Source organism: Anomaloglossus baeobatrachus, chromosome 6 (genome assembly GCF_048569485.1).
Source record: "Anomaloglossus baeobatrachus isolate aAnoBae1 chromosome 6, aAnoBae1.hap1, whole genome shotgun sequence".
Lineage (NCBI taxonomy): Eukaryota > Metazoa > Chordata > Amphibia > Anura > Aromobatidae > Anomaloglossus > Anomaloglossus baeobatrachus.
This window is the reverse complement of record NC_134358.1, coordinates 162,182,488-162,196,198: the sequence shown is the minus strand read 5'-3', so window position 1 is coordinate 162,196,198 and position 13,711 is coordinate 162,182,488. Positions and strand designations below refer to the sequence as shown.

Genomic DNA, 13,711 nt, shown 5'->3' with positions numbered 1-13,711 from the left:
ACCAGAGAGGGAGGTAAAGTAACCAGCCAGGCGTATGCACCAGGGGTTAAAAGACCTGCAGGGGAAGTTGGAAATGCAGGGGAGCCACCTGAATCCTGGGTAGCTGCCAACGAATCCTGGGGGACACCTCAGAGGGAAGCAACCCCTCCCTCTCCAGATCGATGGTCCACTGGATCTTCCTGGGCTGAGAGCCCGACAGTCTCGGACAGAGAAAAGGGCATTTTGATTCCCAGGGATGGAGGGCCCAGGGCATTGGGAACACCCCCAATGCGCCATACATCCATGCCACTAATATGGGACGATATGAAAAACCCCCAAAGCACGCAAACGCAAACACTAATATACGGTCCAGCTATACAGGACTCTTTCTATTCATACCCCAATACGTCTTGTGCTGCCACCTCGATGGGCGAGGACCGCCCGGCCTCCCTGGCAGACCTACGGTCACTGTTGCAAGCGATCCCCACCAAGAACGACATTGCAGCACTGGCTAATCAAGTGGTGGCGGAATGTAAACAAGAGTTTATCCAACTACGACAAGATCTTTCCTCACTTACTCACAGGGTCGACACCCTGACAGAGCAACAATCAAATTCTCAGACGTCTATTCAATCTATTCAAGAGACTGTAGAAAACCAATCCAAGCAACTATTTGCCCTTCAACAACATGTAGACGACTTAGAGAATAGAAACAGACGGAACAATTTACGTATTAGAGGTATCCCGGAATCTATTGCCGCTTCTGATATACCTACTGCTCTCCGCTCTATCTTTAACAATCTGCTAAAGAGGCCACCAGGGGCTCCCCTCGAGCTCGATAGAGCCCATAGAGCCCTACGTCCCCCGGATCCAGATGACCCCCGCCCGAGGGATATCGTGTGCAGAGTGCATTTTTTCGCTGTAAAAGAGGCCATCCTACAAGCAGCTAGGGGGAAACAAAACTTGTCGTTTAATGGCTCTACCATACGCATAATGCCGGATCTCTCACGCCACACCCTGGCCCAACGTGCGACCCTTAAGCCCCTTCTTGATGCCTTGAAGGAGAGGGGTCTACCGTTTCGATGGGGATTTCCGTTCTCCCTGTCGGTGCGGAAGGACTCCCGATGGATGGTCTTGCGATCCCCAGAAGACCTCCCGGCTTTTACTAAGAGCCTGAATCTACCTACAATCCCTATTGCAACCTGGCCGACTACCCTACTCCAGCAGTGGGTACCTAGGGGACGGCCGGCCTCTTCTGGACGGTCCACACCTCCTGTGTCCGGCAGGGGGCTGCCCCCGAGAGAAAGGCGGGGTCGGGGGATGGGCCGTCCCCGGTGACCGATATAGATGTGCTCAGTGGCGGAATGTATGCTGCCTTTAAGTTTATTCATCGCCCGTACTGCATGAATATTTGATATTGTTGCCGGTTCCTGTGGTTATCTTTAATGTTTTTCTTGCATGCATGGCGCTCGGCTTGGCTATGTCTGACATCCTTTTTCCCCAAATAGGTCGGGATCCTCTGTCCTGCCTAGATCAGGCGGATATGTTCCCTAGGAACAATTGTTCGGATTTAGTTTACTGTGCAAGGTTTTTTTTGCCTGATGTTCTCCTTGTTTTCGTTACTCTTTTCCTCTTCTCCCCACTTTATCCTACTTGCCTCCAGCTTTCCCTTCTTTCTATTCTCGGCGGCCGGGCTGATAGTGTTCGATACCCTCTCTTATATATCTCTAATGTACTACTCTTTTATAGATGGCGGACCTAACCATTGCTTCTTTCAATGCCAGGGGCCTCAATGTTCCGGAGAAAAGGACACAGATACTGTATCATCTTCATAAACGGAAGGTGAGAATAGCGTGCCTCCAGGAGACACACTTCAAACAAGGACATGCCCCTATTCTTAAAAATAAATATTACCAGACATGGGTATCCTCAGACAACCCAGACTCCCGTTCTAAAGGCGTGGCAATAGCCATCCATAAATCCCTCCCACATCAAATCTTAAAGTGCACGACAGATAGTCTTGGAAGATATATTATACTCTCACTGAGGGTGGGAACCCACATTTTCACAATAATTAATGCTTACGCCCCAAATCAAAAACAGGACAGCTTTGTTTCCCGTCTGATTGACGTCGCGATCCCCTTGCTACAGGGCACGGTGATTTTATGTGGCGACCTAAATGTCACCCTCGACCCCACATTAGATAATTCCAAAGGGAAATCTAGTATTGCATACACCACCATTAAACGGATCAAAAAAGCTCTACTGCGCATTCAATTGTTTGATACCTGGAGAATACAGCATCCCTCGGACAGAGACTATAGTTTTTATTCACACACTCAGGACTCTTATAGTCGTCTTGACTACATACTAATTCAACATAGCGCTCTCCCATGGATCCAACATACGGGAATGGATAATATATTGTGGTCAGACCACGCGCCGGTGTATTGCACAATAGAGATCCCCTCTCTTTCGGCTCCTAAAGGGTCGTGGCGGCTGAATGAGTCGTTGCTACTGGATGAGCTTTGTGTTACTGATATTCAGACCTCTATTACTAGGTTCATGGAGGACCACTCAGTAGATGACACAGCCCCCACATATAAGTGGGAAGCATTGAAATGTGTCCTACGAGGTATTTTTATTAAACACGGGTCCCGAATCAAGAAAGAAAAGGCCCAAAGCATAGTAAAAGCTCTCCAGAAGGTCTCTGAACTGGAGCTCATCCACAAGCGAGCCTTATCGGCCACAAATCTACAAGCCCTTTTACAAGCTAGGTTCCAGGTTAAAAAACTGCTTGATTCCTCATATCAGCGTCTAATACAGGTGGGAAGGGGGAGGTTTTACGAGTTTGGGGACAAACCCGGCAGATTGTTGGCCAACGCGCTGAGAGAAGAAAGAGCTCATACCCTCATACCTTGCATCAAGAACCCACGCGACGAAATACTCTATGCCACCCCAGAAATCTCGAATACTTTCCACGACTATTATTCCAAGTTATATAATTTACCGGTCGAGCCCCCCAGGTCGAGTGATGAGGGTCCTTTAATGCCCTCACCTTTTGGACGTCTCGATAGCTCTATAATTGACAACTTGGAAAGTCCATTTATACTGGAGGACCTGCTGGCAGTGATTCGCGACACGCCTGGAAACAAGAGCCCTGGCCCCGACGGATTCCCCGCCAAATTTTATAAATCCTTTTCGGAACAATTAGCACCCCTAATGCTCCTTTCCTTTAACTCGATTTCGGACTCTGTCCCCTTCCCACCCCATTCCACCACAGCACACATCTCATTACTCAGTAAGGCTGGAAAGGACCCCACAGTGTGTGGTAGTTTTAGACCAATATCACTTCTTAATGTAGATTTAAAAATTTATGCCAAGCTTTTGGCAAATAGACTTGGTCCTTTGCTTCCTGACCTGATCCATTTGGACCAGGTTGGGTTTGTTCCGGGTAGAGAGGCAAGGGACAACACCATAAAAACCTTGGATTTAATTCAACACGCACATACTAAACAACTGCCGATGATGTTGCTATCCTTGGACGCTGAGAAGGCTTTCGACAGAGTCTCCTGGCAGTCAATTGCACAGACCTTGGACCACATAGGTTTGGGACCGGTTTTCTCATCCAAAATTATGGCTTTATACCATGCCCCGACTGCTCACCTTAAGATTAATGGCACTCTATCGAAACCCTTCTCCATTCGAAACGGGACACGGCAGGGATGTCCCTTGTCACCTTTATTGTATGTCTTAGTCATGGAACACTTGTTGTCGGCCATCCGGGCCAACCCGGACATAAAGGGAATTAAAATCGCCAACCGGGAGCATAAATGTGCTGCTTTTGCTGATGATCTCCTTATTTATCTATGTAACCCCATCACCTCTCTCCCATCCTTAATGGTGGAGCTGAACCGCTTTAGCAAATGGTCCAATTTTAAAATCAATTTTGATAAATCAGAAGCCTTAAATATTTCTCTACCCCAAACAACTGTGAATGTTATAAAACCAAACCTTCCCTTTAGATGGCCACCCCACGGTAATATTGGGTACTTGGGCATCAAGATCCCATCTGACTTGTCCAAGCTCTTTCAATTAAACTACCAAAGTTTCCTGTCACGGCTCGAGGGTGATTTAGCCTGGTGGCACAGAGGCACTCTTTCATGGTTCGGCAGGATCAGCGCACTCAGGATGACGGCGCTGCCGAGATTGCTGTACTTGATACAGACAGTTCCGGTTTATGTTCCAGCATCCTATTGGGCCAAGATGCAGCGCATATTCAATCAATTTGTTTGGTCCGGAAGGCGTGCCCGTATAGGGAGTAGCGTCCTAACTAGGACCAAGAATGCGGGAGGGACAGGACTACCTGACTGTAGGCGGTACTACTTAGCAGCCGCTTATGCCAGGATCCTGGACCTTTTACATAATACTGGTTCTAAGCTTTGGGTCTGTATGGCACAGGATATGTGCCCCTTATCATTACCGACCCTGCCCTGGACCTGGCCGCTCCTCACCAGACATAAGATTGAGATGTCTTATAGTACTAAACAAACATTGAAAACGGTCCACTCTGTGTCATCACGCAATCTCATGATTCAGCCTGGAGGGCCCCTTATGCCACTAACCGATAACCCGGAGTTTTTACCGGGAGCGTCATCTAATAATTTTCTGGGAAGCACGAAACTGACTCCTTTAAGATTAAACCGGGTGGCTCCGGGCGGGTCTCTCATCCCACTCCTGGAGATAGTAGAGGGCCGGAATTTCAAAATGCGATTTAACTTTGAGTATGCTCAACTCAAGCATTTCCTAGCCTCTCAGGACACTACCAGGGCTCATTCCCCACCCCAAACTCCTTTTGAAAACCTTTGCACTGGGCCTTCCGACACGCGTCATGCAATATCAAGGGTGTATAAGCTTATGACTAGTGCAGCAGAGGGGTCGCTTCCTCGCTTTTGTAGAACTTGGGAGTTGGAACTCAACCAAACGATCCCCAGGAATCTATGGGAGCGTTGTTTCCGCTTGACCCACAGGTCGGTAGTTGCCACTAGGATGCAAGAAACCAGCTATAAAATACTTTCCAGGTGGTACAGGGTTCCGGCGTCTCTTCATGCGTGGTGCCCCGAAATACCGGACACGTGCTGGCGTTGCGGGGCCTCAGGAGGCACCATGTCTCACATCTGGTGGCACTGCCCGGGCCTGTCGGTCTTTTGGAACAAAGTACTGGTAGCCATAAAAGAGGTTACAGGGATCGTAGTACCCAGCCGCCCGGAGGCAGCTTTACTGTATATCTTTAACGTACCGGAAAAGGTTTTTAAAAAATCCATTTTGGGTCACCTTCTTCAGGCCGCCAAGACAGTGGTCCCACGGCGATGGAAAGACTCTACCCCCCCGACATTGGACGAGTGGGTAACAGAGGTAAATGTGATCCATCGCATGGAGATGGTGATGGCCCAATCACGAGGGCAAACAGTGGAAACAGCCACTAAGTGGTTCCAGTGGGAGTCTTTCCTGTCCAGTGAGAAATTTCTTGAACTAATTTAATCTCCGGATTGGGGGCACCCTGGCCTTTTCTCTTTTAGACAGTACACACCATCCTCCCGACAAATTTTAGCTCAATAGACAAGGCATCAGCCCCGGTCGCCTCACCCTGCTTTCTATCTCTCCCCTCTTTCCTCTGAAATACCTCTCCTTCTTTGGATTCTATGACTATCACTCAACTTAATCTCTTCTTCTTGTTACATTATCATCTAAGGTTTTAAATGTTTACCCGGGTATTATTTCTACTATCCATATAATATCACGAAGCCTGCGAAGGCATGGTATTGCATTGACTTGGGATTTCTGATCTGTATCATTTGGTACAGCATGGATGTATGATGTATGTTTTAATTTTGTAATTCCTTTGAAATTTAATAAAATCTTAAATTGGAAAAAAAAACAAAAAACAAATAAAAAAAAGCCGCATGCAGTTCCTTCTATTTTGAGATACTGCCAAGATAGGTGCAGGGTTGAAGGCTGCAGCCTGTAGCCATGGGCTTTATCTGTGCTGGGTATCATTATACGGGGGACACTAGGCCAATTGTTTTATGTATTTATTTATTTTTATACCATGATACTGACCCGCTGACAGTGAATGTGAGAGGTTGCAGTAAGACGCAATCACGCAGGCCGAGGGCGCCTCTGACTGCAACCAATCAGAGGTGCCAGGATGGCTGGTGGGCGGAAAAAGCAGTGCATACGCGATGAGCCTAATGCACGTCACCGGAAGTGAATGCGCAACCTGAAAGCAGTGTGCCGCCATGATGGATCCTCGGTGAGTACAGCGCGCCGCTCCTATGCTCCATCCCTTCTACCAACATTTTTAATCTCCGGATTCTGGTCCGCATAGACTTATATGGGGACTGGGTTCCGGACCGGAACCAGATTTTAAACAAAAGATAACAGCGACCTGCCGATCCGGGTTATCTGCGAATCCACTTATCTCTAGTCCAAAGAGCTGACAGGTCCTGTTTCAATAGATTGCTCTTTTTATCTAAATCATATCTTCATAGAGACAAGGCCTTTATTTACATCTTTGTTTTCTTTCCTACAGTCACAAATTTAAGGCCCCCAAATACATTAGATAGCGGTTGCCCGAATACTAATAATTATGTGTTTGGAGACTCCTGAGCCCTCTCTGACAGCTGACGTTGGGGAAAAGAAGATTCCGGGCTTTTGAATTTTAACAGATGATTATTTTGTCTGGTGCAGATAAGTTACTGCCAAATGAGTTTCTCTGAAAAATTAGGGTTTTGACTTCACTTGATCTTTGGCCTTTCCAAGGGCATTAGAAGAGTAATGTAAGTAAATGCCCTCAAAGGTGGTAAGGTTGCTACTTGCCTAAATGCTAACTAGCACAGTATTAGGCTATGTGCACACGTAGCGTTCTGTCCCTGCAGAAATTTCTGCAGCGATTTGAACAGCAAACGTGCGCTTCAAATCGCTGCAGAAAGAGTATGTAATAAAAAAAGCCGATTCCATGCACTCTGGATGCAGCCCCTCCCATAGACAGAGCGGGGGTGCATGCAGAGCGCAGGAAAGAAGTGACATGTCACTTCTTAGAACGCGCGCTTCGGGCAGCAGCCGAAGCGCTGCGCTCTAATATGCCACGTGCGCACGTCTCCTGCATAATCATAGATTGTGCTGGGGACGCAGGACGCATGCAGTTACGCTGCGGTGCAGATCGCAGCGTAACTGCATGCAAATACGCAACGTGCGCACATAGCCTTAACATGAAATGACACTGTGGAACACTGCCTTTCTAAATTCATATGGTTGCCTATGTCTCTCAGGCATTAAACGTTCTCACAAAAGCCATTGACAAACTCGCCTTCACAGCTACAGTATATAACAAAAGTGAGTACACCCCTCACATTTTTGTAAATATTGCATTATATCTTTTCTTGGAACAACACTGAGGATATGACACTGTGATACAATGTAAAGTAGTCAGTGTACAGTTTGTGTAACAGTGTAAATTTGGTGCCTTCTAAATAACTCAACACTAGAGTTGAGCGGATCGGTCATAATCCAGGTCCGGCGGATCCGGATCGGGTTGCCGCCGAAGTCCGGATCCGATCCGGAATCCGCGGCCATGTAAATCAATGGGGATCCAGGACAAGAGAGAGAGAGAGAGAGAGAGGAAAAAAAAAAAACGGATCCGGATCGTGCACCCCGAATCCCGGGTACTGGTCGGACTCGGATCGGGTGCTCAAACTGTGCGGATCCGGATTTTGCGAATCTGGGTCCGCTCAACACTACTCAACACTCAGTCATTAATAGAACCTATTGTCAAAAACCTGTTAGTGTGGCTCATATGTATAATAGATAGGAAACACAAAAATTGGAAAGAAAATGCAAGCCCATTTATATAAAATACTTAATGTTTATTAATGAATATATATTAGAATAACAAATGACAATAAATAAGTAGAATTCATAAATACAGCACAAGAACTGAAGGCAGGGACTCAGTATTAATAATAAGGCATGGGTGTGTATACACTGCAGTAATAAGACAATAGTAATATAAAAGAAAAAAGGACTATATCCAATCTAGTAATTTATTTATGTATACAGACCAAAAGGTCTATCCCCAAAAAGAAGTGGAAAACCGTATAGATCTGTAGATGCTAAAGCTATTAAGAGGAAGAGCCTTTACAAGGTTTAGCCAATATTGCGCATAAATTTAAATAAAAGCTAAAGAAAGGAATCACAATGCAATATTATGTACGGCTATGCCAATAAGGGAGTCACAGCCCAGGCCCCTGCCACACCTGACCCGTGTTCCGCAAGGAATGCTTTGTCCATTAATGCCAAACCACTGGCAATAAAAGTGAGTACACCTCTAAGTGAAAACGGCCATATGAATAGCCTTGGCCACCATGCTGCAGCTCAGTGTCAGGGTGTTGGCAATCTTCTTATAGCCTCGGCCATCTTTATGTAAAATAACTATTCTTTTTTACAGATCCTCAGAGAATTCTTTGCCATGAGGAGCCATGATGAACTTCCAGTCATCAGTATGAGGCCCCCTTCACACGTCCGTGAAAAACGTGCGTGATTTTCACGGACGTGTCAAAGGTGCGTTTTCCCCTCCGTGTGCCGTGTTTATATCACTACGTGTGTTCTCCGTGATAACACACGGAGAACGAGAACTTTCAACTCACCTGTCCCTGGCCTCGCTGTCCGTGGTGCTGATCTTCGGTCTCCAGCCCTGCCGACTCCCGCTGCTGCTGCTTCCGGCCGCAGTGAAGTGAATATTAAATGAGCATAATGAGCGGCGGTCGGCAGCAAGTGACAGCAGCAGCAGAGACAGAAGGGCTGGAGAAGGTGAGTAAAGATTTGTTATTTTTTTCTCTGACACGTGAGTTTCTCTGGCGTGTGTCTCACGGGACCGCATCCACATTACACCCGTGTGGTCCGTATGCGGGCCAAGTGACACCCGTGCTGCTGGAGAAAAACGGACATGCATCCGTGTGGAGCACACGGACACACGTATGCTCCACACGGAGGCACGGGCCAATGGCTGCACACGTGCATGCACATAAACCCATTGATTTTAATGGGTTTACATGTGCCCGTGTCTCCGGTACATGCGGGCACGGACCAGAGACACGTGCATGTGAAGGGGGCCTGAGAGAGTGTGTGATCGATAACACCAAATTTAACACACCTACTCTCCATTCACACCTGATACCTTGTAAAACTAATGAGTTACATGACACCAGGGATGAAAAATGGCTAATTGGATAACATTTGGCAATTTTCACTTAGGGATGTGCTCACGTTTGTTGCAAGTGTTTTTGACATTATTGACTGTGTTGGTATTTAGAGGGCACACCAAATAATCACTGTTAGGGCTCATGCGCACGTACCTGCTGAAAATTCTGCAGCGATTTGACAGCACATGTGCGCTTCAAATCGCTGCAGAAACATTGCATAATGGATGCAGTCTTTTGTAGAAAGATTTCATGCGTTACGGCTGCTGCCCCCACCATAGACAGAGTGGGAGCTGCATCCATAGTGCACGGAATAATTGACATGCTCATTTTATGAATGCACAGATTTGGGTCAAAATGTTAGCACCCAAATTGCTGCGTTCATAAAAGCATCGTGCGCACGTCTCATGCACAATCTACATAGATTGTGCAGGGGACGCAGGACGCATGCATTTACGCTGCAGTGCAATACGCAGTGTAAATACATGTAAGTACGCAACGTGCGCATGAGCCCTTATAACAGCTGTACACTGACTACTTTATTTTGTATCAAAGTGTCATATCTTCAGTGTCGTTCCATGATAAGTAATAATAATAAAAAAAATGAGAGGGGTGTACTAACTTTTTTTAATATACTCTATTATCATTTCTTTATCTGAATATTTTTCCCCCCATTTTCCTGTTCTTGGTATAAGCAGGGGTCTAACCAAATATATCCCAACTGATCCAGTGAATAGCTCTTACAGATCTTTAGTTAATAAATGCAGTTAACACTTTCTGAACTATAATACCAGCAGAACTTACAGTAAATAGTTTTTCAGAACTCCCAAAAACAACCTACCTTTACAGCCAAAATAGTTCTTGCCTTCAAGGTAAAAATATCCATCTTTGCAGGTTCCGCATGATGTGCTGCAGGTGTTTGGCTTACAATGACAATCTCCTTCAGTCTGAGAAGAAAAGTAAGAACATTTGTACAAGTATGGAGAAATATTAAACTCATTAGAATGAATTCATAAAGCTTTTTAACATTAATGAAGCCGGGCTGCAATACCAGATGCAGCCTATGGACAAGAGTGGCGCTGTATAATGGGAAAAGGTCATAGTCACTTTACTATTCTTCTACAATCCCTCAATGTATTATTACCTGATCACATTCACCTATTCCACTTATTGTCCCTTCTACATCACAAGCACAGTCTGAAAAAGAAAACAACTTTACTTCAATGTACTTATTGCAGGCTATACATAACATGGTACATATATATATAATTATGCACGTTTTTAAAGCTAGAGGTTCAAATCGTAATTTCTTACCAATGCAACCTTGAGGGTTGTCTTCATCCAGATTCCAGAATAATGGCTTGCAGTGGTCACAAGTTGTACCCTCCACTCTTGGTAAGCATTGGCAGTGACCCTGCAATATAAAAACATTGAAATAAATAAATAGATAAGTAATTCATTATTTTGTGCATTATGTACAATTAGTGGGCCCCCTGGAAGAGAAAGCCAGGAGACTAGTGGGGGACACAGTATGCAGTTTATATGGAGGAGTGGTGCTGGTCTGGTAAATTCATTTTTTTTATTCCTACATGATCTTGTACACATTAATAATAACTTTCAAAGTAGTAGAAAACCGCTCGAGAGTAATGCGGGCGTCACACGAGACGATCTATCGTGCAATATGTCGTCGGGGGCACGGTTTTCGTGACGCACATCCGGCATCGTTTACGACGTCGTCTTGTGTGACACCTACGAGCGACGCAGAACGTTCACAAATCGTGTATCGTTGACACATCGCTCAATTTTAAAAAGTCGTTTATTTTTCTTGGCACCGGTTGTTCATTGTACCCGGGCAGCACACATCGCTCCGTGTGACACCCCGGGAACGATGAACACAGCTTACCTGCGTCCCGCGACTCCCACCGGCTATGCGGAAGGAAAGAGGTGGGTGGGATGTTTACGTCCCGCTCATCTCCACCCCTCCGCTTCTATTGGCTGGCCGCTGTGTGACGTCCCACCCCCTTCAGGAAGAGGATGTTCGCCGCCCACAGCGCTGTCGCTCAGCAGGTAACGACTTTAACGACTTTGTGCACAACGGGCAACTAATTGCCCGTGACGCACAAACGACGGGGGCGGGTACGGTCCCTTGTGCGATCGCACTATAGATCGTATAGTGTGACGCCCGCATAACTGTCAGTAACTTTTAGGGTGTAATCAGATTACGGTTCCCTACACCCGGCCGTGTTTCCGGTATGTGTGACATGCATTTCTGCACATATCGGAGAGACGGACACACATAGACCCATTAAATTCAATGAGTTTGCACACACGTCAGTGTTTTCACATGGACTATGTGTCCGTGTGCCACACATGCGTATCCGTGTGTTCCACATGGCGACATGTCTGTTTTCTGATGGCAGCACTGGTCACTTGGACCGCACACCGATGTGATCTATGTGACAGTACTAGAGAAAACATGTCAGTTTAAAAAAAAATAATGTTTACACTTACCTGTTTCTAGTGCTGCTGTTGCTTCCGGGCCCTTTCATTGTGCTCATGAATATGCACTGCACTGGCCGCGGACCTGGAAGCAAGTGTGACAGCAGTGCCAAAGACAGGTAAGTATACAAGTTCATTCTGTCTGTATGCTATAGCACACGGACAGCACACTGATGACACACACACTGCCACATGGATGGTCCACGGAACTCCACAATGGACGGTACAAAATGTTCTTTTTCGCTTGGACATGTGAAGGTATCCTAAGATATATTCTTCTTCAGACATCCAGGTAAAAGTCACTTTTTAAGATCTAATTTTCACTGTGATCTGATTGAGTCTAAGGCCTCCTTCACACGTCCGTGTACCAGGACGTGTTTGGTCCGTTTCCTCACATGCCGAGACACGGGAACACATAAACCCATTAAAATCAATGGGTCTGCGCTCACGTGCGTGTTTTGCCATGGACCGTTTGTCCGTGTGCTCCACACGCAGACATGTGCGTTTTTGTCCGGCATCACGGTTGTCACACAGAACGCACGGTTGTGATCCGTGTGACACGTACCAGAGAAAACACATGTGTCTGTGAATTAAAATGAATTTCTATACTCACCTTCTCCAGCGCTGCTGTCTCTGCTGCTGCTGTCACTTGCTTCCAACCCCTGCTCATTATGCTTATCACATATTCACTCCACTGCAGGCTGGAAGCAGCAGCAGTGGGGAGTCGGCAGGATCGGAGACCATAGATCAGAACCACGGACAGCAACGCCAGGGACAGGTGAGCAGAAAGTTCCTGTTATCACGGATAGCACACGGAGAACACATGTGTGCTACGGAGGGCAATACGCACCTTTGACACGTCCGTGAAAAACGTTTGTGATTTTCACAGACGTGTTAAAGAGGCCAAAGAGGCAGCCTTGTGTCTCAATTAAAGAGAATCTGTTACCCAGTTATTATACCCCATCTGAGAACAGCATAACTTAAGGGCAGAGGTGAATGCTGAGCTCTGATAACCCTGCCCACACCACTGATTGTCAGCTTTCTTTTAACACTGTACATGGACAGAAAACAGCCCAATCAGTGACAGGGTGGGATTATACAGGGCTCATGAATATGCTGGCTTACACGGCAGCAGGTTTACTAGTCCTCTAGAGATAATCTCATGGAGATAAAACAGTGATTTTATCATAGCTCAGTAAGTGATGCATCAATAGAATTAGGGTCTGCGTCTCTACATTATTCTGCTCACAGATTTGGTAGCAAAAACCTGGTGACCGATGCTCTTTAATGCATCTTTCACATGTCCATGTTTTCGGTACGTGTGACATCCGTTTTCACGCCCGGAGATACGGACACAAGTAGACCCACTAAAATCAATGGGTTTGCGCATACATCCATGTTGTCACACAGACAGCGTGTCTGTGTGCTCCACACGGCGAAATGTTCTTTTTTTCTCCGGCAGCGCAGATGTCACATGGACCACACACTGATGTGATCCACGTGAAATCAGTGTCACATGTACCGGAGAAAACACGTGTCTTTGAAATAAAATGATTTTCTATACTCACCTGTCTCCAGCGCTGCTGTCTGTGGTGCTGCCGTCACTTGCTTATGGGCCCACTCATTATGCTCATGAATATTCACATTTTAGATTTTTGTTTTTTTTTCAGGCTTCTATTTGTGGACTACTTCGGATTCGGTCGACTATGTTGGATTTAGTGGACTATGTCGGACATGCATGGGATTTTTCTTTTTTAATGAAGTGGTAAATGGGGGAAATTGTCATGGAGTGTTTATTTCAATAAAGTTTTTTTGTGTTTGTGTTTTTTTCTTCTTACTTACTGGGTTAGTTATGGGGGTGTCTGAAACACACTTGTCTATTAATAACAATAGGGCCTGATGCCAGCTGTGTTTTTAGACACTACACAGAAGACATCAACCCCAAGCACTAGTAGGCCCCTTTCAGATGTCCGAGT

The 13,711-nt window shown here is 46.1% G+C and overlaps 1 protein-coding gene across 1 annotated transcript in view; it reads right to left on the bottom strand.

Moving 5' to 3' along the window:
- Positions 1-13,711, bottom strand: part of LAMA3 (laminin subunit alpha 3) — a 291,632-nt gene that overhangs the window by 194,125 nt on the left and 83,796 nt on the right. Inside the window, exons 13-15 of the mRNA XM_075353342.1 lie at positions 10,551-10,650; positions 10,381-10,433; positions 10,078-10,183 (exon numbers count right to left, since the gene is read on the bottom strand). Coding sequence (XP_075209457.1) covers positions 10,078-10,183; positions 10,381-10,433; positions 10,551-10,650 — 259 coding nt within the window. The remainder of the gene's footprint in view (positions 1-10,077; positions 10,184-10,380; positions 10,434-10,550; positions 10,651-13,711) is intronic.